The following is a 25,707-nucleotide window of genomic DNA, read 5'->3' as shown; positions in this document are numbered from 1 at the left end:
TCCTGTGGCACAGCCTCAGTGATATTTGATGAAGGATAGAGCTCTGCTAGGAGAGTACATTTGGGAAGATATTAGCTGAACAGTTCCAGCTGAAAGGGGTAGCGTTAACTTGCAAGGAGAAGCAGAACTTCATTTGAGATAAAACTGTCTTCATAAATTACATTCTCATAAAGGTGAAGTATAATTCAAACTGATCAGATTCTTGCCAATATTAGCAATTTTCTGTAGATATCACTGCACTGAGTTTCCTGTTTAACCATAGATTTCTAGATGCAATGGAAGATGATAAACCCTTCTGGCTTGTGAGCTGCTACAAGGACTGCAGGGTGGTGAAAACACATAAAAACTGGGCTTTTATTAAAAATAAACTGTAAACGAATCAAACCTGTCACTATTTAGAACGACTGAACAATAGTATTACTGTGTTTTTATTACTTCTTGGTTTTATTTCACTTCTCTAGGACAATCTTTTCTTCATTTCACCATACGGTCCTGTTCTTTATCTGCTTTAGCTCTTGCCACTTTTCACTCTGTGAAATGGATTCACAGACATCCAGTGGGAAGTGTTTGTAGGTCAGTGACTAATTTTCCCAAGCCCGTGTTGCAGACTCTGGTGATTTATACTGACTCTATTTATAGAGAAAATATGAGTCTTTTTTTTTTTTTTTAACCTATGAACTTACATTCTCACACTGGCATTTCTGCAATCAATTGATGTATCTTCTTGTTGAGTGATGATGACAGCAGAGTTAATATGCTACATGAGGCAGAATGTGCTATAACGTACAGGAGTCTGTTTTGCAATTAACATTGGATACAGGCACTGCCTGCATCAAGCAATATTAGTGTGCACATCAGGAATAACACAGTAGGGTATAGCATCTACGAGGACAGTAATCTAATCTTTTATTTATTTGGTCCCCTTTTCTGTAATATATGAACAATTTGCTCTTTCCAAGATTTTAGACTTCTTACAAATACCCTTTGAAACAGTGAGATGTTGTTGTTGTTGTTTTACTGAAAGGGATCTAAGAAATGGGGATGAAGGGGTTTTTGAAAGCCTTGCACGCAGTCTACAGGGGAGCAGAAAAGTGAATTTGGGTTCCCTGAATGTGTGCCAATCAGCGGGTCGTTACTCTCAAAACTAAAGCAAACAGTGCTACTATCTCTGTGATTACATTGTTTAAAATTTAGTAAATGAAAAAGCTGAGAGATTTGCGGCAGAATACATTTTAAGCTTTCCCTTCAGACCACTTACGATGTATCTCACCGATACCTTGCTAATAACAGCAGAAACAAAACCAAAGGGAGCTTCGCCTGGCTCAGGGAGGCAGCCTTCTCTTCCTTTTTCATCCACGGAAATGGAAACTGATTCTATAAAACATGTCGGCTTTTCCTGTGTTTGAGGAAAGTTCTTGAATGTCCATGCAAGAGCCTCACTTTTAATTCCATTGGTATTTGGTTCCTCTTCACTGAGGAGGAAAGCACTGTGAAACTCACACATAGAAGTTATTTTCTTACTAGTTCTGTAGACCAGCCTTTCTACTCAAAAGGACACTGATATCAACGCTCATTGAGAGTGGACAGAATTAACTGTTCAAACAGAAAATAGAAGAAAAATCTTGTCCCATTTAGGTGAGCAGTTCTTAATGTTACATTATTTTTCAAAGGACAGGGTACTGTCTAATCCATATAGGGCTTGAGAAAGTTGAACAAAATACTTATGAAGTACACACTCAAAGTGATGCATCTGTTGTTCTTCTGTTAAATGCATTAATTTATGGTTCTCCTCTCCATGTTTCTATTTTCTGTATTTTCCAGGCATATGCATAGGGGATTTTTCTTGAGGAGGATGATCTTAAGCACCCATGCAATTCTAAATGTATTCCTACAGCTATCTACAATTGTAGTACCCTCATAAAAATCAACAAAGGCTCATGCGTGGACAACTCTCTGTTGAAAACTTGGACACTTCAAGAGCTTTAATTTTCATACAGGGAATTTCTTTCCTTTTTTGTTTTACCTCTTGATTTTAAAATTAAATGAGGAAGGCCTATTTTCAACTGAATACAGATATATAGATATTACTTTTGAGAATGTTTCACATGGGCAATTCTTGAGATGAGTCCCTATCGTTCACAATATTCAACTTGGCTCCCTGTCTCCGAAACCTTTAACTTCTCTTTAAACAATTTCTTCAAACACAGCTCTCTATTCCTTTGGTTAAAAAGGCTGATCTTCTAGGGAGCTGTAGGCTAAAGCTTCCCTGATGTTTTCCTTCATATAAAGGGCTCAGCCTGAGCATATGTATGTGCTGACACATGCTTTTCCAGTGAGCTATACTTCTGAATGCTTAAATCCCTTGCATGTTAACATGTAATAGCTCAGTATTACACAGATGTTTTTAAGTGCAAACTGCCAAGACTGAAATGAAAAATTGCTTGTATTGAGAGCCAGATGAAAGTTCGTGGGTTTTTTTCTTCGTTTGTTTTGTTTTGTCTTTTAATATTTAAAATCAACTTGAGAGAAAACAGTTCTGTCTGAATACGCTCACCCAAATTTCTGGTCCAGGTTCAGATTTTACTCTTTGCATAAATGAGGAGCAACTTCAGTGAAATGAAAGGAGTTACACTTGCCTAGACCTGTATGAAATCAGAACACATTAACAGATACCTCTTTATAGAATAGAATGGGATCTTTCACAAGCAGAAATGAGTGAAACACAGTAGCCTCTTATTCATACTTTGTATAGACTCTCCAGCTGGCAAAGTGCTTTGTGGTAGCACTACCCATTTTTACACATTATTTTGTTTTGTTTAGTTAGGCTTCTCTATACAAGGGGCTTTATTGTTCAAGAGGGGGCATTCCCACCCTTTCTAGCAGTCATCAAGCCATACTATTGGGTAATTGTAGCTCTGTACATGCCAAGATCTCAGACCAAGGGATGGCAGCCAATCCTGATATGGGAAGACACACACTGGCACAAAAAAAAAAAAAAAAAAGAAAGAAAAAAAAAAAAGAAAAAAAAAGAAAAAAAATAGCCATGGAGACAATGAAGAGAGAAAAACAGAGAGAGACTGTATGGGACTGTGCTCTGTCTGCTGTGACAGTAGTATCAGAGGCAATGTTGTTTTTCCCCAGTAGTTTTCCAATATAGTTACTCCATTCACTAACGAATTAAGAGTATGTGAAACTGTGCCAACGTTAATCCAGTCAAATTCCACCCAGATGGTTAAATCCAATTGCCTGTGCCTTCCCCCACAGTGCAAAAGCTTCCCTGGTACAGTTTGTCGTCTGCAAAACAGCAGCTCTGTGCTGTATGGGAGATCTTCCCTCACACATAATGTGTGGGCTTCTGGCCGCTTCCATGTTCAGATCTTGTTCCATCCCTGAAGGAATAACAAAAATTACGAGTGGTTGGGTATGTATAAATATTTCAGTATAACTGTCTTTGGAATGCTTCAATCAAAACAATGATCACCCTTCCTCTAATTGGGGGAAACTGCTTATTTCTGTGGTAATTCCAAGCCAGTGAGAGAACAAGCAATAACATACACTTAGCTGGGCTATGTATGTTTAGGGAAGTGTTCTGATGCCTGCTCTTGGGTGTATCACCTTCATTCCTGAATCACCTACTTCCTTCTGTGGAGTAAATGAAAACAGAGGGGATCCTCTGTTGTTCATGTACTACAGGGCAGGACACTGACTTTGTACTCTGAATTCCTGCTTAGAATAGTATCTCTTCAGTGGCTGGCAGAAGATTAACATCCTAATTTATGCACTGAAGTTAAATGCATGAGGCAGGTAGCCTGAATTCTTTCCTCTGTATTCAAAATAATGATTTACTCTTTACATATTTCTCTCTGATTCAGAAATGCTGCTTACTTTCTAAGAAACAAGATAAGCAATCTGAATATTTTAAGTTGGGTCACACTAAGCAGTAGCTCCATACATTACATGAATCTTGCTAAGACTTGATGTCTTTGCTGTGAACAGTCACTGCAGGATCATTTTGCCAAGTACCTCCAGCTGCCTCTGCTGACAGCATAGTGGTTGGAGTAGGCATTGGAAGGGCTTCAGATAGCTTGTGACATGGCTGGAAGGATGTTTTTTGGCAAGCACTGGATTACTCCCTCCAGGAAAGAGAAGGCTGCCTTAATCCTTGAAGAATCAACAGCTAAGCAAAGGAGAAATGTACCACGGGATCAGTCTCTGCAGTCCATAGGGGTGAACATCTGAGTGAAGACTGAGACGTGATATGGCAACGTATCCTCTTGAGGAACACAGTAAAAGGTTTTGCCATCTTGGTTGGGTCGGAATCAAGATAGTTTTGCTGCCACTGGATTTGGAATTGCAGTAATGAACATAAGTACTAATAAATAATATTATCAGAGGGTTGATAACTAATATCCCTCGGCTGTTCATCACCACCATTCCAGTTGATTTGGATGTCAGTATTATGAGCAAAATAAATGTAGGAATTACAATTAACCGAGTTTAGGTCATGATTCAGTTGGCCAGCCAGATCACTTTTCATTTTGGACACAGGCATGATCATTCAAAGTTTTTGCTTAAAATCCCATACAACAATTAACTGATAAATTTGGCAAAATGGCATTTTAGACTTAATGCCTAAAGTATTAGTAGGACTCCTGTTAAACATTAGGTGGCAGTGTGGGGAAGGTATTCTATGACAAACTTCTGTGTGTGTATGAAAGATAACCAGAGTCAAAGCTCCAGTTATCACCAATTGTTTATTTTAATGGATTTTTTTTTAAACCTGTGCTTCCTGTATCATTAGGTTTGCAAGCAGAAAGTAGTTTGGTGCTAAACAACATTTACCACTTCTTTCTATCCCAAATAGATAGAAACTGCATCTAAGCAAAGCAGTAATCCGCATCTGCTGGTTTGAATCATGTACAGCTTTTGATGATGTACCAAGAAGATTTCAAGCACAGAATTTAATGAGTCACATCATTAACATTTAACCTATAAAAGTACATTGTCTTCTGTATAGTGAAGATGCTACAGATTAAAAAGTATCTTCATGCAGGAGCTAGCCCTTTGTAGACACAGGTATCTCAGTGATGACCAGTCTGGGCCTGAGTTTTAGATGCTTTATAGTGTTCCTCAGCTGCTGCATAAAGCCCCTCAGGCAAATCCATAATCTTAAACTTCAGAATGGTCTCTAGGCAAATAAAGACAAACAAGATAATATTTAGAGGCACATTACGTCTAAGCAGGTCAGTAATGTACAGCAAACTGTTCTTGCTTTACTGTACCAACATTTATCAAATAATAATTCACATTATACACTGGATATAGCTCTAATAAAGAAGTAAAAAACCAAACACGCTTTCCTGATGTATTTCATCTATCTACTTGCCTTAGCTCTTAGAAAACTATGCAAGACCATTACTCCAGAAAAGCATTCCTTTGTTTGCCCTTATCCTTAAAAATGTGTTGTAGCACCTTTGTCATTAGAATGTTCTTCAGCAGGTCTTGAGGTGAAAGGAGTAAAAGCACATGAGAAATTCAGAAAAAAAACATTGCAAGAAAGAAACTAGCTTAGAATCATAGAATCACAAAGGTTGGAAAAGACCCCCAGGATCATCCAGTCCAACCATTCACCCATCACCAATGGTTCTCACTAAAGCTTGCTATATAGTGACTACATGGCCACAACTGATCGTCACAAGTTTTCAGTATTTTGTATTTAAAAGCATTTTAAATGTCTACCTTTAAAACACTTGGTTTAAACAGTTCCTTTGCAACGAAGGAAATGTCTTGTCTAGCTTATCTTGTTTGATGAGAGGCAGGCAATTGAGGAATTCTTCCACAGGAGTCTCTCCAGCCCTAGTGAGATGTGGCAAACTGGACATCTCAGTAACATTATTCCATTTCATATTCTAAGATTTGATTCTGACAAAATTGTGTTTGAAATTTCCTGGTTGCTGCTGATGCCTACCGGAGATTTATTTGAGCAGGCGAGGTGAGCAGAGCTTATGCCACGGCCTGGTCTGAGGGCAGGGCGTGCCCAGCAGCAGTGAACTATGTGGTAGTGAGATGCTACATCCTATACAGGATGGTCCTTCTGAAGCAGAGCACCAGCAAATCCTGAATATCCTTTTGTCGGGAGGCAAACCACAGCAGACACTGACACAGAAGATGCTGCACGTACTTGTGTTACTCAGACACAGAGGGCCTCACCACGGTCCTGTTTACGTTACTGCAACATTAGTGACAGGAGCCCACGCTCAACAGAGTTCTAAGAAACAATATTTCTTTAACGCTTTGGTTTGCACCCCACTGGAGTACGTTCACATCAAGGAGACGTTGAAGCTAGCTGAAAACTAACCTTCTTTTTTCTTTGCAATGTGTGATCTGAAAAAAAAAAGGAAAAAAAAAAAGAAAAAAAGATGACAACCCTAAAGCCTTGTGTGTAATTATCTGCCTTGAGCTGATCTTACAAGAACATCAGATACCAGGAGATAAGCTGAAGCATTTTTTTTATAAATGCACAAATGCTTTTCTGTTCAGCAGTTATCGCTGTAATCATTGGAGTGCCATGACTCAGACCTCCAGTAGTCACGAGATTTGCTTAGATTGCGGAGATAAAAGGAAAAAGATGAAAAAAGATATAAAAAAAGCTAAGGAGAATCATCCACGATCTCCATCTTCAGTCTGACACTGATACTCAATATGGGTTTGGCTGGGAAAGCCCTGAACGCAGCGGGACGTAGAGGTGTCCTCAGAGGATTCCTAAGGACCCGGGGACCAGCAGTGAGAGCCGCCCGGGCGCTGCACACAGACGTGCTGCTGGGCTGACAGCGCTGCAGCCGCGTTTGGGCCCAGCCCTGAGGTGACACGGAGCGCACGGCAGCCGGGACCGGGCCGGTGGGCGGCTGTGGAAAGAGGAACGCCGCCGCCAGGGTCGTCCCCGGGGCAGCGGCAGCGGAGGGGCGGCCCTCGTGCTCCCGCCAGCTGAGCGCCTCAGGGCGAGCAGCAGCCGACGCCCCGCCGGGCAGGGGTTGCGCTCCGCGACATACCGCAGCACACAGCCATACTTCCACGTTCTGTACAGCCGCGCGCACCCGCAGTACGATTCGGGGACGCCTGAGAGCAGCGGGCCCGGCCTCTCCGCGCCCCCTCAGCACCGCGGGCGGTTGAGGCGCAAGCAGACCCGCACGCACGGGGGGCGAGCACGGCCCCGCTGCCGCCGCCCGCCCGGCGCGGAGGCGTCACCGCCCGCCTGAACCGGAACCGCTTAGCGGAGGCCGCCCGGGGCGGCTGCTGCTGCTGCTGCTGCTGCTGCGGCCGCGGGGGCTGCGGGGCGGCCGCGTGGGTGCGCGCGCGCGCGCGTGGAGAGGGACCCGCGGCTGCGCGGGGGCGGAGGAGGAGCGCGGCGGCCCCGCCGCCGGCGATGGGGCTGAGCCTCGGCCGGCCCTGCGCCGCCCGCCCGCGCCGCGCTTCGTAGCTGCCGCAGCCCTCGCCGGCGTACCGCCGCGCCGCGGGGCCGCCGCCGCGGATGAGCCAACGCCGGGACCCTCCGGGGAGCGCAGCCGCAGGGCGCCGCAGCCGCCGCCTCTCCCCCTCGTCCGCTCCGCTGCCCATGGCCGCCCGCCGGCCCCGCTGAGCGGCCGTCCCTCGCCTCGTCCCCGCCGGGCCGGGCCGGGCCGAGAAGATGGGGAACACCACCTCCTGCTGCGTCTCGTCCAGCCCCAAGCTGCGCCGGAATGCCCACTCCCGGCTGGAGTCCTACCGCCCCGAGGCCGACCTGAGCCGTGAGGACACGGGCTGCAACCTGCAGCACATCAGCGACCGGGAGAACATCGACGGTGAGGGCAGGCGGCAGCTCCCTCCCTCTCTCCTTCTCTCTCTCCCTTTCTCTCTGCCTCTCTCCCTCTCCGTCCCCGCGGTGGGCGCCTATTCCTTCCCCGGGGCGCTGCGGGCGGCATTACGGCCCCTCCGCATCCCCGCGGGGCGCAGCTCTCCCTGCCCGCCCCGGTGCCGTGAGACGGCAGTATTTGTGCTCGTTATTCATGCGCGTTATTCCTTATGCTCGTTGTTATCTTTACGCGCCGTAGAGGCCCGGCTGACTCCAACATCTCGCAGCCGGATCGCGGCTCAGGGCAGCGCTCGTGGCAGGGAGCTCACGTCACCTGCCGGGCGGTCACCTGCCTGAGCGCCGCAGGGTCGGGGCTGGAAGGACGGGCCGGCCCGGAGCGCTGCTCCCGCGGCCTCCTGCCCGCTGCCCGTGCTCCCGCCGCGGGGCACCGCTGCAAGGAGCCGCCGGGACTTTCATTCTCCCTCTTTTCCTCTGCAGTGATACTCAGAAGCACCGCGTTCCCATTGGCTCGGGGATGACGGAATGTGCTGCTGTTTTGGCTTATCTGTCAACAGTTTACGGGCTGGTTGGGCCCGGTTCCGTGGCGTTCTTGGTGCAGGATGCGGTATCTATCCCCCTGGATCCGCGCAGCTGGATTTTAAGGACGCGGTTTAATGTATACGTGCGATTTAGTTTTTGATTAGCTGAAGTGTGTAGCCCTAAAACTTCGCTTGGTGAGAGGTCGGTGATGTCAGGGGTTCGTTTCCGTGGACTGCCTTGGTCTCCAGCCAGAAGGAGCGCCTGCTGTGCCTCACTTTGCCTTCGCATTTTTCTCATAGCTTATGTGGCCGTGATTTTATCACAGTTTTGTGTTAAATCAGTTCTTGGAACTGGCCAAGTGATGATGGATTCCCTCTCTGGTTGAGATTATTTCTTTTAATTCTGGGAATTCTTTTAATTTCTGCACGTTTTTCAGACGTCTTTGCTACATGCAGCTGAAAACTGGGAGTGTAATGGGGATCAGAGGTGGAAAAAATACATAATGGTCTGAGGAAGCCAGAGAGATGAAAGAACCAATTGTTGATCCATGAATGATGAATTCTTCCAGCGCAGGGCTGTCTGGCACAGCAGTGTGTGTCTCTGCCTGGCGGTGTGGGGTTCTGCTTCGGTACCACCGGCTCCTGCAAGCTGTAGTCAGATCAGTGTGGGTTTGTGCTGTGTTCTTGATGCAGTTTTGTCTTGGTGGGAAGAAGGGCAGAGGGGAAACTAGTAAGTGCATGTGTGCCTGTTGGAATGTGCTTTCAAGATGATATCTTTTTGTATCTTAGTGGTTATGGCAAAATAGCAATCTTTACTGGTTGTTCCAGTTGTTGGATCAAGGACCATGTGTGCCGTCTCTCTTCTTTAAGCTGTGGCGTGAAATTTTTCAGTGAGGGAGTGGTGAGGCCATGGCACTGCTGCCCAGAGAGGCTGTGGGTGCCCCATCCCTGGGTTGGATGGGGCCCTGGGCAGCCTGAGCTGCTGGGTGGGATCTCTGCTGGTGACAGGGGGTTGGAACGGGGTGAGCTTTAATGTCCCTTCTAATCCAAGCCATTCTGTGATTCTACATTTCAATCCTTGAGCTGTATCCTGGTCTAACAGGATGTTTTGTTTCATTGTTGTATCTAGGACTGTTGCTTGGTGAGATGCCATGTTTGCAGAGGGCAAGCCATCCTTAACTATTGACAAGAGCACACAATTTTGGATTTCTTTTTTGTACTTTGCTCTTATCTTACCCCTCTGCATGGACAGAGGCACAAAATGAACAGTCGCCGAGGAGCCTGCTGGCTGCCAGCTGTCAGTACACACAGGCCAGCTAGAGATGCTGTGTATAGAACAGCTCTTTTGTTGCAGATCTGCTGCCCTGGCTTTGGAAGCGTGGAGATTTTCTCCAGCAAGCCATGGCTTTGGGAGGGGGCTTTTGGGAGCCCAGGATTCATGGCATGCAGTGTCTGAGGTAACACGCCTCATGTTAAGGAACATTCGTGAAACTTTTGTTTTGTTTTGGGTTGGGCAAGCTGCTGGAGTAGGACAAGAACTTGTAAAGCCTTTATGTCACCTGTGAGCTGTTTCCAAGTTGTTAAGAGATGGGTGTTTTTCATTGTTGAAAGCCTCGCTTCAGGCAGTGTGAGAGAGAGAAAGGAAAAGAGGGAGGGTGACAGCTCAGAATGAACTGGAAATGTTGGTACTGGTGGAAGTGGGACTGTTTGGGGTTGGCCAGTGTTAAATACCCCATAAAGAAATATTTGTCACATCTGCCTTCAAGATCGTGCCTTCAGATTGCCCCTCATGTGGTTCAACTACGATTCCCAATTCAGCAGCAGTTTTTTGAGGAATGCTGGAAGAAATGCCATGTCCTTAGTGGTGGGTTTTAGCAAGGTACGACCTCTGTGTCAGTGGTGTTCTCTGTTCTGTAATACTGCACAGCTGTTGGTGAGGTGGTGTCTGAAGGAGAAGGAAAATTGTAACACACAGTTCAGAGGTTACCCTCTCTTGATTACTGTCTCTTTTTGATGATTTATTGCTAAGGGGGAACTTCATTATTCTTCAGTGCTTCACATTTAGAAAGTTGCTTCAAGAAAATTCTGGCAGTAAACTCCTAGCTCTGCCCATTAGCCATCAGGGCGTGAGGAGCTGTGGGGAGAGGACAAAGGGGATGTTTTATCACAAGTGAGATGACATGAAGCGAAGCTGCTGCCTCATAATTCAGCCGTCCAAAAGGCTGCTCTTGACATAGAGACTGGATAGAGGGCTCCTAGGCCTCTTGAAGAGAAGTTTGTTAATGGTTAATCCCTTCCCCTGTCTCTTTGTTCCCTCTCCCCCCCCCCAAAAAAAAGCCCATGATTTTTTTTCCTCTTTGTAAATTGCTCATGTTGCTAGGTCATTTGTCATTGCTAGCTCAGATAGTGTCATCCTGTGTGACTGTGCACCGCTGAGAGCCCTGCTCAGCCCTTCTCATCACGTGCCAGTCATGGTAATTTTTCCTGCAGACAGCAGACTCCAAGGACTGGCCTGCTTTTTAAAAGCTCTTTATTTGTTCATATGCATATTTTTCTCCACTTTTTTGAAAGTGCTGTATGGGAATCCCTGGAATGAGCGTAGTTAGTATTTGTATATCTCTGTCTGCTGAGTTTTAAAAGAGTTATGAGATTTTAGCAAAATACAGGCAAGTTTTAAAATACCTATCCCGTATACCTCAAGTTTGCTAGAAGGAAATGCCTTCATAGAGGTGACGGTGTGCTTTTCAGTAGTGTTGCTTGCACTACCAGAGGTCATGTATTGCTATATATGCATGTATGCAATCTTGTGCATTAAAAAATTAGAACTAGAGCCTGCTGTGGCCTACATCACCTAACGTCGTCCTGTACCACATGCTGCTGGTGATGCATATCTCATAGCTTGCTTTTTTACTTCCACTTTCATCTTCATCTGTTTATCGTGGTGTTCCCAGCTCCTCAAGAAAAGGAAGCCATCATGAACAAAGCCTTCATAAAACCTCACATCCACATTTTGAATCAGTTAACACTCTTTATGAAGTGAGCATTTTACTATTAGCCGTAGAAAGTTTCAGATGCACATATGCTAAGGCTAATAATATTTGAACATTATTACATCCTAATCGATGTTATTAGTGCACTGCCATGTGATGAAGGCTTTCTTTGCAAGTGAGTTACACAGGGCTATCAGTGTTGGCTGAGCGAACTGATACCTGAAGTAGCATGGCTTGGCTTATATGTCTCTGACAATCAAAGGACTGCTGTATTTTGAGGTGTTTTTTTTTTCCTTAGATTTTTACGTGCCTTAAGAATAATCTATTAAAAAGAAATGGAAAAGAACCTCTCCACTCTATGCTTATAACTGTTTTACTTAATTTTATGTTATTAGTGAGGGTTTTTTTTGCACTTGAAAGGTATATTTATTGCAACTGCAGGCCTTGCTCAAGATCCACCCAGTCTGACACCCATGTATGGTGGGCCACTGCTTTCTGAAACTCCTAAGATGCTGTTTGCTGAACTCACAAGCAACTTATTGTGAATGTTACTTGCTGTCTGCTTCCTGCAGCACACTGGGAGGTGAAGGAGTACCTGGCGCTGTTGTAGCTGTTGTCTTGTTGGTCAGCCACAGATCAGGCGTAGTCTAAGTACCTTCCTTGTGTAATGGCTTTGCAAGAATATGAAATGCATTTTACAGACTGGAAGTGTAAGCAGTAAATAGCCTTTCTCTGAACTTGCTACGTAGAATGAATTGAATTACTTTAGCTTCTTTAATTTTCCTTTGGACTTGGATAACTGGAGTTTTTTAATCCTTGTCCATGTGCATTCTGACATATGGGGTGGTCTTTTTACTTCATCCTGCAGAACATCTAATGAACATGCCATAAATCTTTGAAATATATATGAAGAGATTGTAAACATTAGTTAACTTAAAATTTAGCCATTTATTGTTTATGTAGAATATGTCTAGCAGCATGCTTAGGTGTTGCATTCACTGCAGTAGTTATCATTTCCTGTTTATTTTCTGTAGCAGTTTTGCCTCCTTACAATCCAGCTTTAAGAACAAATAGTCCAGAATAGCTGAAAGGAATGGTTGGGGTATTTCATATTTCTCAATCTAAAAACCGTTAGCAGAAGTTGACCAAAATCCAGAAATGGTTTTATTTAGCTCAGCTGTTTGTTGCCAAGTTTGTAGACTTTGTATGTCATTGGAACTCCCCTAGCCAGTTGAATCTGAGCATCAGCAGCCCTTGAGCTTTATCTTGGAGAAACAGCTTAAACTCAGAGTGCTCCTTAGCCTGAACTGGGGAAAGTCTCCTTAACTGTGCATCTTGGAGGGGAAGAACGTCTGCCCTGGCATCTCTGTAGTGTTGTTCTTAATGCAAGAGTCAGCCTTCAACTGCACCTTCATATTTTTCTTTAAAAGCACACACACACAGCTTTAGGTAAGAAAAGTTGCATCCCAGGCTGTTTGTATATTTGTTTCTTAGTCTGCAAAAATGATTCTTACGCACCTATGGCTGAGATCCCAAAGATGTCGGATTGGAAGTGAAAGCATTTACTTTCAATGGTACAGAAATTAATGTTTATATTCTAATAGCTGCTTTTCTTTCCTGCACTGATATTTCATCAAACGTGGGAGCAGTAAGTTATTCCTGAATATAAGCCTGAATGGCTAGTCAACTTCTGATAAAGCCGCGGTACACCAAATGTCAGGAATGAGGTGCATTGTTATTTAATGAAGTTGTGAAGCTGGTGGCACAGGAATCCTATTCTAATTTGGAGTTTTAGAGCAAAATTAGCAAATTATTGGCATGCTTAAGACTGCTTCTGAGGTGCAGTTTATTCCTGCAGATTAGTATTCAGAGAAGGGATACCTTTTTGTTGCTATGTTGTTATTTGTGTTATGACATCTTATCAAAATCTTATTCATTACTGCTTTTCTTCCTGGAAAGAATGCATTACTTTAAGATATTGAAAGTAGTAACTGTATGAGAAAGAAATTATACTGGCTCAGCAAATGTCTTTTGAAATACAAGCAAGAAAGTTAGTGCAGTATGACAACTTCCTAGGGAAGGGATAATTTGGAAGTTACAAGACTATGTGAGGCTGTGCATGTGACGTGACTGGTGGTAGTTATGTGTCTGTGCTTGTAATTTTATGAATAGTTCCACTTTAAACTTAATTATACTGTAGTTTCTCTGTCTTCTTTTCTGCTCTTCTGAATAAAGGAGATTGCATTACTTGAAGATCCAACGTCTGGGGCTTGTAACTGGTACTGAACATAGTGGGACATGCTTCCCTGCTTTGGACATGGCCAGGGAGCTCTACAAGCACTTAAAACATCTCTGAACTGTTTTCTGAGCTGTGATACTCTATAAAATGCTGCAAGTTATTACAAAGACCTTGAAGAAGGTCTTCCAACACCTGAAATTAATTAGAGCCATTGACTATTGGGCTGATGTTCAGAGTTTTGGATCTCATCTGTTTTTCTACTTTGAGCAAAGCTGTCTGTATGTTGTACCATCATATCTTCCGTTTACGTTCAGTGAGCTGTGGTCTCTGCCAGTTGGACAGCCCCACTTCCTCCTTCTCAAAGAATCCTGTTAAAATAGCACATGTGACGTACAGATCAGAAAAAAAAGAGGTGTTACGATCAAGAACATACAGATAATTCTAATAAAAATTTTAATTTCTGGTCAGATGGTCATTTTAATTGCTATAGAAGCACAGCCTCTTGCATGCCCAGGAGATACTACACCTCTTAGGAATCAGGATGTTTGTAGTCTATCTCAATAGCTGTTCTGTTTTCTTTTTGTTTCTGAGGATTTAGGAGCAGACTGATTTTCATTTTATTGATTAAATGTATGAACCTATGTAACTGAAACCAAAACCAATAAAACTCAGGAGGGTAAATCAGCTATTGCAGAACATTTTATCTGACTGTTCAATGCAGTATTTGCTGTGTACTAAGGAAGGAAAAAAAAACCCACACAAAACAGTTTCAGATCCTATCAGGCAGGATTTTATTTCTAATTTCTACCAGTTTCAACTACAGCTGTAGTTGGACCTCCAAGCTCCTAAATTTTCTTGAGGCTGATCTTCATTTAATTTGAAATTCTCTGCTGTTAATGCCATTAAAATAGGTGATGCAGTTAACCTTTTGACATAATTGTCCGGGTACGTGGTTAGAAATTCTAATGTTACTGAATATTAAGTAATAATCAATCATGGATTTATTTGCATTTGAAATGGATATTTCCTGAAGGGGGATTCTGGAATGAAGATAACAGAGCTTTCCTCTGATTAGTGTTTTGATATTTCTTCCTGTGTCATTTTATGTAGTAGATGTTAGAGGTAAGTAGTAGTCAGATGTTAAAATAACGATCGAGATAAATATCCAGCTTAAGGAGTGAGATGTTTTGCACGTCTCTGCCATAAACTTGTTGCCCACCCTGCCTGACTTCTGCCTGTCCCTGCGGCTCTCAGCAGCGCTTCATTCTCCACAGTTTTCATTGTGACTATTGATACCTGACAGAAATCCATGTGCGTTTTATTCAATCAGTGAATGCAGAAAGAGGGTGAATGGTTTGGATATGCAATTGTATTTTAAGCTTTCAAATCACGATGCCTGCGGCTAAATGGCCTCTTTCCTTTTAGAATAATTCCTTTGTGGTGGTAAGTGTCTGGTATACTGCACTGACAATATTCAGTTATCCTCTCTGTGTCAGACATAGAAGGAAGTCGTAATTTTACCGGGCTGTATGTGTGCTTTTTCCAGCATTTAGGTAAGAGCAGGATTCCTGTAACTGAGGAGGTACTGGAGATCCAACCTGAGATAAAAGCAATGCGCAGTGAGAGAGATCTGACTGGTTGTGGTGTGGAGGAAAACAGACCTTGAAAGACAAAACAAACAAAAAGTCATTTAAAATTCCATGTATAAGCAGCGATGTAAATTCCATGTCTAGGAACTTGTTTCCCCTTGGCTAAATGTGTGTTTAAGTGAAAGGGACGTTGCCAAGTTACATTTCACTGGAAGTGAATGCGTTGTGAAAAGTAAGCTCACTACCTCAAATCACATTTCTTAAAAAAATATTATAGTAAACAGTTATTTTTATAACAAGTAGTTGAATCATACTTTATGCAATCCAAACAGTGAAACATTATCTTACAACATGGGAACCTGATCTTAAATTGAATGACTGTTCTACATTTTTGCATATCTGATTGTGTGGGTTCTTTCTTTATCATTTTTCCCCCTTTACTGCATGCTTTGATTTTTGAATATAAATTTGCAGTTCTACAGCAGTTATGTTATACATGGGTGTGGGCAGTAAAGGGAGGAGAGCAGGTTTTTTGCCTCCTGGTTTTGTGTAGGTTACCTCAAAATGGATTTGTATGGGTAACAGTATATTTGTCCCCCTAGAAAAAACAGTGTGCTAATAGCAGATTAGGCTTAGGCACTGTGACTGTTGAAGCGAGGTGTGATGCAGTGCCTGGCAGAAGCCTGCCCCAGGAGGCAGGAAGGCTGTGGGCTGGCCACTGCCCCATGGAGCTGCTGTGCGGCCTGGTCCAGGCAGGCCGTGTGTCCTCGGGTCCCACTAACCCTGCAGGCCCAGGGAGCAGTGGGCCACTCTGTCACAGGGTGCAGGATGACTGTGATGTAACCCAGCACGGAGTGTGTCCCTGGGCTGTTGTCAAGCTTCAGGAAGCTCAAGAAGTGTAGTTGGCCATCGTGGCTTCTTTGGAAATACCAACTAGGCTTAGGTAGCAATCTACATTAGGGAGCCTGCTTTGCTGCGGGGTTGGATTGGATGGCCTCCAGAGGTCTCTTCCAAACCTACAGTTCTTTGACTGTGATCCTGTGATGTTATTCTTAATTTTTTATCATGTTGCTGATATAATCTGAAACCAGCTTTGATTTGAAAGAGAAAAATACTTGGGTTCAGTCACTACCCTCCTCCATCCCTGTAGCTTCAGCAGGGTTGTCTGATTTTTCTGTCCTCTTCCCATCCCATCTTTGTACATCTCCAACAGCCTGTACTGCTTCCCTCCTGCCAGTGCTTCATGGCCTTTTTTTACCCAAAGCACACACAAGTTCCTGCCTCTAATCTCGTTGCCTTTTATTTGATTCCTGCTTTGCTGTGCTTTTCAAGCTGTGAGAAGTGAGCACAGTGTATTCTAGAGTTGGGTTTGTGTGATGATTCCATGATGGCATTGTGACTTTCAGTGTTGATTTCAGACCCCAGTTTTTAGCTTAACATTTGCTGAGCATTCCTGGTTCCTACCTGTCCTGCATATTTTACAGCCAGGCAGGTAAAATAATCATTCTCTCAGCTCATGACAAGTTATCCGCACATAAGTAAGGTGCCTGCATTTCTTCCCTGTATCTTTGTCCTTAAAGCAGCATTGAGCATGTCTTTTGATCTCTTGCCATCATGACTTTTGGAAATGTGTACCTTGTGATTAATCTGTGTCCTGAATTTGCAATTTGAGATTACAAATGCACTGCAGTGCATGAGTTGAAATTCTTAAAATATACTATGAGGCTGTGTATGTTTTTTTTTTTCAAATAGTAGTGGAGTTCATATACACTGCTTTTTTTTTTTCCTAAATAAGAAGGTGAAAACCGACTTAGTAGTATTTAGATTTGCAATTCATGGAAGAAAAAAATTGATAATTATTATGTCTGTAATTGATACTCAGCCCATGCTTCAGTGTGTCCAGCTGTATGTAAATCTTCTCTAACTGCATATTTTTGCATTTCTTTCCTCATGTAAATGAGGAATCTCCTTGGTTTCTATTTGGGGACTCAGATCTGATTGATTTGGTATTGCTTAATAGAAAAGCAGGATGTGTTGCTGTGAAAGGCTTTTCCTTCTATTCAGGGAGTGGGAATATGTGAGTTCTGAGCTTGAAGTTGATTTGGTGTGCTTCCCATGCGTGGGGCTGGTGAGCGGCTGCTTCTGATTGGACTGCGCGGCAAGCAGAGAAGTGAGGCAGGAAGAGCTGAATTGCTGGGTGGCTGTGCACCCAGCCCTGGGTTCAGCTCAGCCCTGTCCTGCCAAAAAATGATTAGTGAAATTTCCTCCTGCTTGTGGCCCTTGTCTGGCACTCTTCTTCCCTGCGAGCTCCGTTGGCCCATGGCTCTATGCATGAAAGGAAAGAAAGGACCTTTGGAGATCATCTAGTCCTAGACCCTGCTAAAACAGTTTCCCTGGGTCAGAAAGGCTTTCCAGCTGTGGTACCTGCTTCCTCTCTTGTTTTTTCTATTTTGCTATTTATAGAATTTTCCTGAAACGATCATGAATGTTTCTTGTGTTCTACTTGCTGGCCATGCCATCATCTCCAACAGGCGGCTCCTGCAGCCTAACTCTGCTGTGCTACTCAAACCTATAGGGATATAGAAGATGTCACATGTGAAGTCAGCACATTGCTGAATGTTGCTGTAGCTGTAAAAACTGAAATGTCTTATTTATGCAACAAAAATGAATGGAAGCACACAGATCTTGAGAGACTCTGCTGACCTGCTTGATCCAATACCAGTTCTTACATGGGGACTTTAATTCTGTTTTTTGTTTAGGCAAAATAGTTTTGATGCATGTAAACCAGGAATAAGTTGCTAAAGGTAACCTATCAAATAAGAACATTTATATGTGTGTGTGTGGGTGTGTGTATGCATCTTCTTATGTAAACTCCTTGGCGGGGTGAAGCTATGTGTCACTAATACTGTAAAGCTTCAGCAGGGCATGTAAACTGTATATTGGAAGTCTATTCCTTATGTCCCTATATCCTTAATGATATCAGAACACCTGAGCTTGTTCTTATTATTCAGTTAAGCTCTTTGATAAGGTCTTTGCTAACCAGGGAATTGTGAGAACAATGCTTGTTAAAATAATTGAGAACATGGAGCTTGTTCCTGCAAGATGCTTAGCATTCAGTTGTCTGTTCACAAAGCACTCGTTGAGAGAGAGGATATTGCATCTGATACATAAATAGCCCTATTAACTTCCTCCTGCTTGCTGCAGTTCTCTTGCCTCGAGTAACTCAGGTACTTTTTTAATGATATCTGGTGGAAAATAATAGGAGATATGTACGTATGCTTATGTCTTCTAGAGAGCTGGTAACATCTAGCTGTAATCTGAGGAATTCTTTGACCCAGGAGCCTGCTTGATCCCTGGAGAGATCTCTACAGCATTCTTCAAGAAAGAGTCTGACAGTATTTGCTTACAGCTGGGAGAGGAACCTCAGAGTTCGTTCAGGAAAGCAGTTTTGTGTCATGGCTAAATAGCGTAACCTCTGCTTATCTAACTGTCTGGATCTGCTTTCTTTGTTCACCCACTATATTTTCATTGGCTCCTTCTCTTCTCTTTTGTCTTTGTTTATCCCTTTCGGCAGGGATTATTGTTTTGCAAGAAGTAAGCTTTCTTATCCCAGCAGGTGAAGTTGTTATTCAAGGCTGGGTCATGATAACTTTTTTTTCTCACAACGTTAAAAAACCTTGTGTTTAAGTGTATTTTCCTATGGATCTGAAAACAGATGGGAGGGATAAATCACTGTTTCTTTATCGCAACATGTAGACCTTAGCATCAGATACATACCTATGTATCTTAAATACCTAATATGTTGTACTTACCATTAATTATTTCCATCAGCTTCATTCCTTGGATTAAAAGAAAACATTATCATCTCTGCTGTGGTTTATGTAGTATACTGGCCTAGTGAACGATGGAGAATCAAGAATGAAGGTTGCTGTGATGAACAACATTCTCTATGTATTCATGCTCTTGGTTACTAATATGTTAATAATGGGTGACTCGTTCTGTTTTCAAGCTCAGGCAGCAGTAAGGAGATGTCTTCAGCTCTGTTTACAGAAAGATGGAATTAAACAGAAAGGATTGATGAGATTTAGAATGAAAGCTGAAGGAGATTTGGATATTAAATAAGCTGGCAAATGCTGTATCTGAATCTTGGGAGCAGGATTTATTTTTAAGCTAATTTATGTCCTTTTTCCCTTAATGGAAATTCTCTTATTTTCCAGTGATAAAAGACTTTTATTTTTAGAGGCAGTATCTTGATGCTGCAAGCTAGCATTAAAAGTAAATCTGTGAAGCAAAGCAATCTCCATGTCAACAAGAAATATTTGTAAGAGGATTAAAAGCCCTTGAAACACATTTGAAGATGTATGGTGAGTGGGTAGGGAAATACTGCCTTAATCATTGGTCCTACAGACTGTAGGAGAAATTTAAGTGTCCCTTTATTTTATTTTTTTTTTTTGCTTAAGTACCTCCCTCTCAGCTCTAAAACTCATCTGTTGCAAATGAGCGTAAATGAACTCAGTGGAACTACATTTAAGAAAATCTGTCTGTTTTCCAAAGTGGTGGATGGAGGCAGCTCTTGATGTTAAATCTGAGTGCTGCCTCAGTCTTCAGAACTGTAAGAAGAGAAATGGAGATTTTCGGCCAATTTACACCTTGTAAGGAGTTAATTTAGTTCTTGTAGTGAAATAACTGCTGTAAGATTTATGGAATTGAGTTTTCTATTAAACTTGTGTTGTATGTTAATACCCCGCAACAAAATCCTCTCTATAAAGGAAATCAGAGATTCTGTATGAATGTAAAAGCCATTAGGGCATAGAGGCTCCTGCTGGGCACATGTAACAAACAGAGCTGTTATCAACCAGTCTTACTTTGCTGATTTCTTCATACCTGTGTGTATGTGTGTATGTAATGGTAGCAGTCAGAAAGTAGGCATCTTTCTGGATTCTGATCCTTACTCCATGGTTTGCAGAGAATATTTTCATTTTCACCACTCCTGGCTGAAAACTGTTTTCTTCTGTGCTTGCAGGTAAGGTGTGAAGGACACATTGCTGAGAAGTGCCAGTTAGGCCTTGCAAGGTGTGTCCTTGTTAGTGTGGTTTGTGGGGATGTAAGTAAGACAAGATCAGCAACTTTGCTATTCTACTGAATACAAATTTAGCATTAAACCATCTGTTTGACTTTCTTCTGTCTTTCTGGGGGACGTTCAGCCATGTCTCTACTTAGAGCTTCATTTGTAGTTGCTTTGAAAGTAGTTATGACCTTGAGCTATGGAAATCCTTTCTCATCTTTTCAACCCCCTGCAGGTTTTATCAAAGGATAGAGTTTTTCCTTCTCAAATATTTTCTCTGTAAATGTGTGTTTAGAAGGTAGCTTATCAACTGCTCTTCTCTCTCCCTCTCTGCTTGCAGACTAGGGGGTTGCTACTGCTACATTCCTTTCTGTGGAGCATTGGCTGCACTTGCTTGCATTGTAGTATGCAAAAATATTCCCTATGTAAGACTGACTTGCAGAAAGGCAAACCATTTGATTACTCTATAAGATTGAAAAAAACATGCAAAATAAGCTTTTATGGAATTGTACCTTCTTCCTGAAAGTGCATTACAGACTTGTTTGAAAGTGCTATATCAGATTGTAGAAGAGAATTCATATAGTCCAAATCCTACATTTGATCAAGCCAGATGGCTGATGGCAGTGGCTGTTCCAGGAACGTGTGCTGTATTGGATGAATAGCCTTACACAACTGAAAAATACCTGGAAACGTGTAAAAGACATGGAGACGTAATACAATTGTGTTTGGGTGTGAAATTATTTTTAAAGGAGAGATAGCATTAGCCTTAAAATTTATTTAAATAAAATAAATTAAATAAAAAGGCTTGTTTATAAACCTCTGTATTGGACTTGCATTGCTTCTGATATTAGGAAGTAAGTTTGCCTATGGAACTGTTTTAGAGTGTGCTCCTGCCTGCTTCCCAGGCAGAAGGGCAAAAGCTATGGAGTCCTACAGAAATACGCTGCTTTGGGAGCAGCAGACCTACTTAGATATTTGATACCTTAATGTTGCTGGGCCTAGGCTACATTGAAGATCTAAGAGAATACCGTGAGAAGTTGTTGTTGTCAAGTAGAATGTTGAAAAATGCAGACTATTTGTTGTTTGCTCAGTGTTTTTCTTAACTAAAAAATCCTACTTCTGAAAGATGGTCCTCATACACCAAGAAGATTCACAGGGACACACAAATCAAGTTACAGTTTCTATGTGAAATGTGATTTCAATCCTTATGCAGTAAAATTGCATGCCCTTACAGACAGAGGTTTGCTTTTGGCCTTAAAGAAAAGAGCATGGGGTCAACTTTCCCAGAGCCAGCTATGGAAATGGCATAGGCTTTCTGAAAAACATCATTAGTTAACTTCAATCCTTCAGTCCTTGCCTCATAATTTGTGAGGGAGATATAGGTCAAACTTAGAGTCTCTGTGGGTTGTTTTGGTTTTGTTTTCTTTTTGCATAGAGTGCTGGAGGGTGAATTGGGTTTTACATGGCACATAAATACTGTTTGATGGGAGGAATGCAGTGTGTGCTTTAAGTCCTATCTTAGTGCAGCGGGGTTCCTTAGCTACAGGAGTGTGCAAAGCAGAAAAGAAAATGGAAATGTGAACTTCTCTTAACAGATATAGTTCTGTTGCTGCGTGTACTGGAGAGCATTGCTTGTACACTGAAAAGAAAAGTGGTTTTATACAGGGGAATGCCTGCTGCAGAACAAAAGGAAGTATTTTCTTCTAGAAAACGTGCTTTGCACTTGGTTCTTTAGACCGCTTTAGTAATTACCAAAATTACATGCTCAAAAATAAGGAAAATTTAGAGCAGAAACTAAAGTTGAGATGAGGGTTAGCCATGGGATTAAAGTGGATGTGCATATCAGATGTGATGGTGCCTTAAAGTAGTATGTTGGGGGAAGGTGGAACTCTCCCCTCCCCACCTGCCCTTGTGATTCCCTCCATGGGGCATATTCAGTGAGGACAAAGTATGGCAATCTGAGACCGCAGCCAAGTGTTTGTACATGGGTGGCATTAATGTTTCAGTTCCGTTTCATTTTGAATGAACTGAAGAACCTTTTCAAAGAGAGCATTTCAAGAAAGATTAGCATTTAAAATATTCAGTTCAGCATAATCAACAGGTGACATTCTTAGACAAAGACTGTCTGTCGTGCGGGTCAAGAAAATGCTTTTACTCTCTCCTCTTATCCCAGTAATATTGAGTTGGTTTTAAAAAAGATGTAATTTCTATAGATGTCTATTTGCATACCTTGATTAGAAGGTGCACGTAGGAGCATAACACCTACAAAATGTTGCCTTAGCGTTATTTTTGAAGCCACCTCTTATCCAGATCAAATTCTGAGATTTGTAATATTCTCTATTTTTAATACAACTTTTATCGTAGTTTTAAAGACCTCCCTTGTCATTCCTGAGACTGCAGCAGGAGCTCTGTGTTGCTTAATGCTTCTTGACAAAGTCTGGGTATGAAAGTCAATAGATATAAAGTGTTATAATTGTTATTCTCCCATCTCTCCACTTCTGGCCGCTTCCTGTGACCTCCGTGAGATCTTTGATGTTCCTTTCTCCTCATTTCCTGATAGTAAAAGTTTTATACACACATTATAAACAACGCTATGCAGCTTCGTATGTCTACAGTTGGTGGAAAAGAGCCAATAAGTAACAGCACCTCCAGTGCGGGTGTGCGGTGTGGCACACGAAATGCCCGCTGTTCTCTCTGGTGTGCTCAGCAGCAGCCGTGCTGGGCAGCATGCAGCACACGGTGTGTTCGTGCTCAGAGGTGACTGCACTTAATTACTGGTGAACAGTCAGAGTCCACTTACAGCTTTAATCTTGCTATTGTTTTCTTACTGGCATTGCTCAGTGACCGGCACTGAGACTTTATCTAAGCAGATAGAGCGAGTCCTTTTGGTGTTTACCATCTCTGTTCTTTCTTCTGTTTTAACTTTGTTAGTAAGGAAGGGAAGAACATTGCTCTAATTAAAAAAAAAAAGAATTGCAAACAAGTGTTCATTTTGTTAATTCCAATTTGTGTTTATTCTTTTAAACTTATCTGCTAACCAAGATATGTAACCATTTTCTCCATGAAGCTGCTCTTCTGTCATTTAATAGAATTAAATTAGACTTCAGCCTATTTCTAAGTAACTCCAAATCTATTTGTGTTGCCATTGGGATACTCTTCATACGTTCATTACTAATTTTCATGCTTAGAAGGAGATTTTCTATTTTACATGAGCTCTGCTTATTTTCTGTTTCGGTTGGACTTCCTTACCTCTTGCTGATTGCTGCACAGAAATCCCTGTAGACTGCTGAAAAATCATCTGCTTTCTGTATGATTGACTGTGTTTCCTCCTTCCTCTGAGTAGTTAAATATTCTGGTTTTGAAATGAGTACATTTTCAGAAGCTTCTTGTTAAAATTGAAACCCTACCAATTTCCTTCCAACATTGTCCATTTCAAGTGTTTTTTTAGAGCCCTCTTGGCTATTTTCTGCTCTTCTCTTTCCTCTGTTGCTATGTGAAAAATTTCTTTCTGTATCGAGTAAATTCGCTGTTTGCTGATAACATCAAGATGCTCTACAATATGCTCATTCTTATATTGCATTAATCTGAGTAATCCCAGTAACAATGCCAGTCCTCTCCTGTACGTATTTGCATATACGTGTTGCCAACTTAGGGTTTTATGCTTACATTACAATTGTATTATCAGATTAGGGTCTTTCCCTCCATGGTTTTAATAAGTATGACTTGAGGCTTCTGGTTGTTTATACACAGCAGAATGTTATATTGAGAGCTGTAGGATCCAAGAAAAGCAGAGCGAAGTGGTACCAAAGGCCAAAAAAAACTCTCATGGAGATTCTAAACAAATACAGCGTATCTTCTCTCTTTCTTTCTCTCCCTCTCTGTGTTACATGTAGCTTGTTAGATGTTTTAGTTAAGGTAGATTAATATTTACAAAGCAAACCCATCACCTTGGAGTGTAAGCGTGCTAGAAAACAAGATGATCAGTGTTTGTGTTACATTAGGAAACGAATCCGAGCTAACAAATACATATGTTTTTAAAATTTTAATGTTTATTAAAGAAAAGTTGGTGCCTATGTTTGACTAATGATATAAAATCATTGTTTTACAGTAGTGAGTTGTAATTTTTATAAGCTGAGTAATTGGAGATAAAAATAATTTTAAGCAGTTCCATTATATCACCGGTTTTGAATGGAGAATTGTGCCTACGCAGTTAGGAGAGGCCTGGTACGTGTGCCATTTGTAACTGGTGTTAAATCAGAACAAAGGCAGCCACCTTTTTTCAAATGGTTTTCCAATTTATTCATTTTTTTCTGTTGTGCTTTGCACTTCACAAAGCAGGCATCCACAAAGAGAGCAATCAGAATCTCCCTTTAAGGAATACAGCACAATATGGCGGTGAGAGCAATGCAAGCCTGTATTATTGTCATAAGTTGGCCTCAGACCTTTGCTTGTTGCTGTAATGCAGAGGTTGTCCATTTCCTAGCAGAACTGCAGTCAGAGTGGAGGTGCAAGAATGCTGAGAACAGAAAAGCTTCGGGGTTAGCCCTGGTCACTGTGGTACATCAATCCCTTTGGAGAAGTACTGGGTATTTTGCCTAGCTCTAATCTTTGCTTCTGTTCTGGAGAAACTTAACCTTTGAGTAATAAATTTATTTAATACATTATTTTCCTTTAGAAAGGTAATTTATTTATGGAGTTTTGAAGATTTTCTGATTACTGAAAGTCCCAAATTCTGATGCTGTTTCCAGATTAGCTGATGAAACCTGTCCTTACTTTTATCTCAATGATGTAATCCTGAATCCCTTTTAAGGGCTTGGGTTTTTCTGTTTAATCTGCAGGCTCACATCACAGTGTCTCCTTTCAAAGCTACTTATGTGTGTACTGAAGTTAATCACTGATCTCATTTGAGGCTGTGGCAGGCTGGAGCCTGATTGAGTTTTATCTCTGTCTGCTGTTAACGGGCTGATGGTAAGCAAAATTTTGGGTAAAATCATTTTATTTTTGTACTCTAAAAATATTGTGCCAGCCAGTGGTTTTCTATTGAACCAACACAAAAAAAACCTATAACCAATTCAAAACTATAACTTTAATGTTTCTTGTGCAATTGATATGAGGCTGGACTTTAGAAATACGTGAAATTTCTAGGCTGTATAATAGGCCAGTGACACAGGGGACACAGAATCTGCCATTCCATGGAGAGTTCCCAGCACCAAAGTTTGTAGGATAGAAGTAAGGCAATTTTCCAGCCTCCATGTGTGTGTTGGACTTGCTTCTTGGAGATATAAGAGTCTTTCAGCCCCTAGAAGTATCAGTGATCAAAGTGGGCCTTAAGATCTTGGCAAAGTGGAAATGGAACCCTGGCATGCCCTGAGAGGAGCTGGGTAGGCTTTTCTTACTTGGCAGCAGAACTCCTTAATGTATATCTGTGAAGTCAGTATATTGTTGTAGGGAAAAAAC

The 25,707-nt window shown here is 42.1% G+C and overlaps 2 protein-coding genes across 9 annotated transcripts in view; one reads left to right on the top strand and one right to left on the bottom strand.

Annotated features, from left to right (window-relative positions):
- Positions 1 to 4,735: 4,735 nt before the first annotated feature.
- On the bottom strand, positions 4,736 to 7,631 carry LOC107052602. Of its 4 annotated transcripts, XM_040695561.2 has the most exons (4): positions 7,050 to 7,631; positions 5,969 to 6,384; positions 5,740 to 5,856; positions 4,736 to 5,188 (listed from the first exon to the last, which is right to left on the bottom strand). In XM_040695561.2, the coding sequence occupies exons 1-2, from the start codon at positions 7,612 to 7,614 to the stop codon at positions 6,326 to 6,328; spliced, it is 624 nt and encodes a 207-aa protein (XP_040551495.1). In that variant the 5' UTR covers positions 7,615 to 7,631; the 3' UTR covers positions 4,736 to 5,188; positions 5,740 to 5,856; positions 5,969 to 6,325. The 4 variants fall into 4 exon arrangements, with proteins under 4 accessions (XP_040551495.1, XP_040551494.1, XP_040551493.1 ...); XM_040695560.2 differs by having other exon boundaries at positions 5,740 to 6,384; XM_040695559.2 differs by lacking the exon at positions 5,740 to 5,856.
- The window catches only part of CCNY (cyclin Y), a 115,952-nt gene continuing 97,718 nt past the window's right edge, over positions 7,474 to 25,707 (top strand). For 2 of the 5 annotated variants that reach the window (XM_046928205.1, XM_025148324.3), the window contains exon 1: positions 18,383 to 25,218. Coding sequence is in view for 2 of the 5 variants with exons in the window: in XM_425973.7 (XP_425973.3) it covers positions 7,685 to 7,838 (154 nt within the window). In the remaining 3 variants the exon portion in view is untranslated. Of the gene's footprint in view, positions 7,839 to 9,029; positions 10,247 to 18,382; positions 25,219 to 25,707 lie in introns of those variants that run through there. The other 3 variants (XM_425973.7, XM_015282126.4, XM_046928189.1) reach the window with 3 other exon arrangements.

This window comes from Gallus gallus, chromosome 2, assembly GCF_016699485.2.
Source record: "Gallus gallus isolate bGalGal1 chromosome 2, bGalGal1.mat.broiler.GRCg7b, whole genome shotgun sequence".
Lineage (NCBI taxonomy): Eukaryota > Metazoa > Chordata > Aves > Galliformes > Phasianidae > Gallus > Gallus gallus.
The sequence above is the reverse complement of the archived record's forward strand: the minus strand, read 5'-3'. Positions and strand labels throughout refer to the sequence as shown.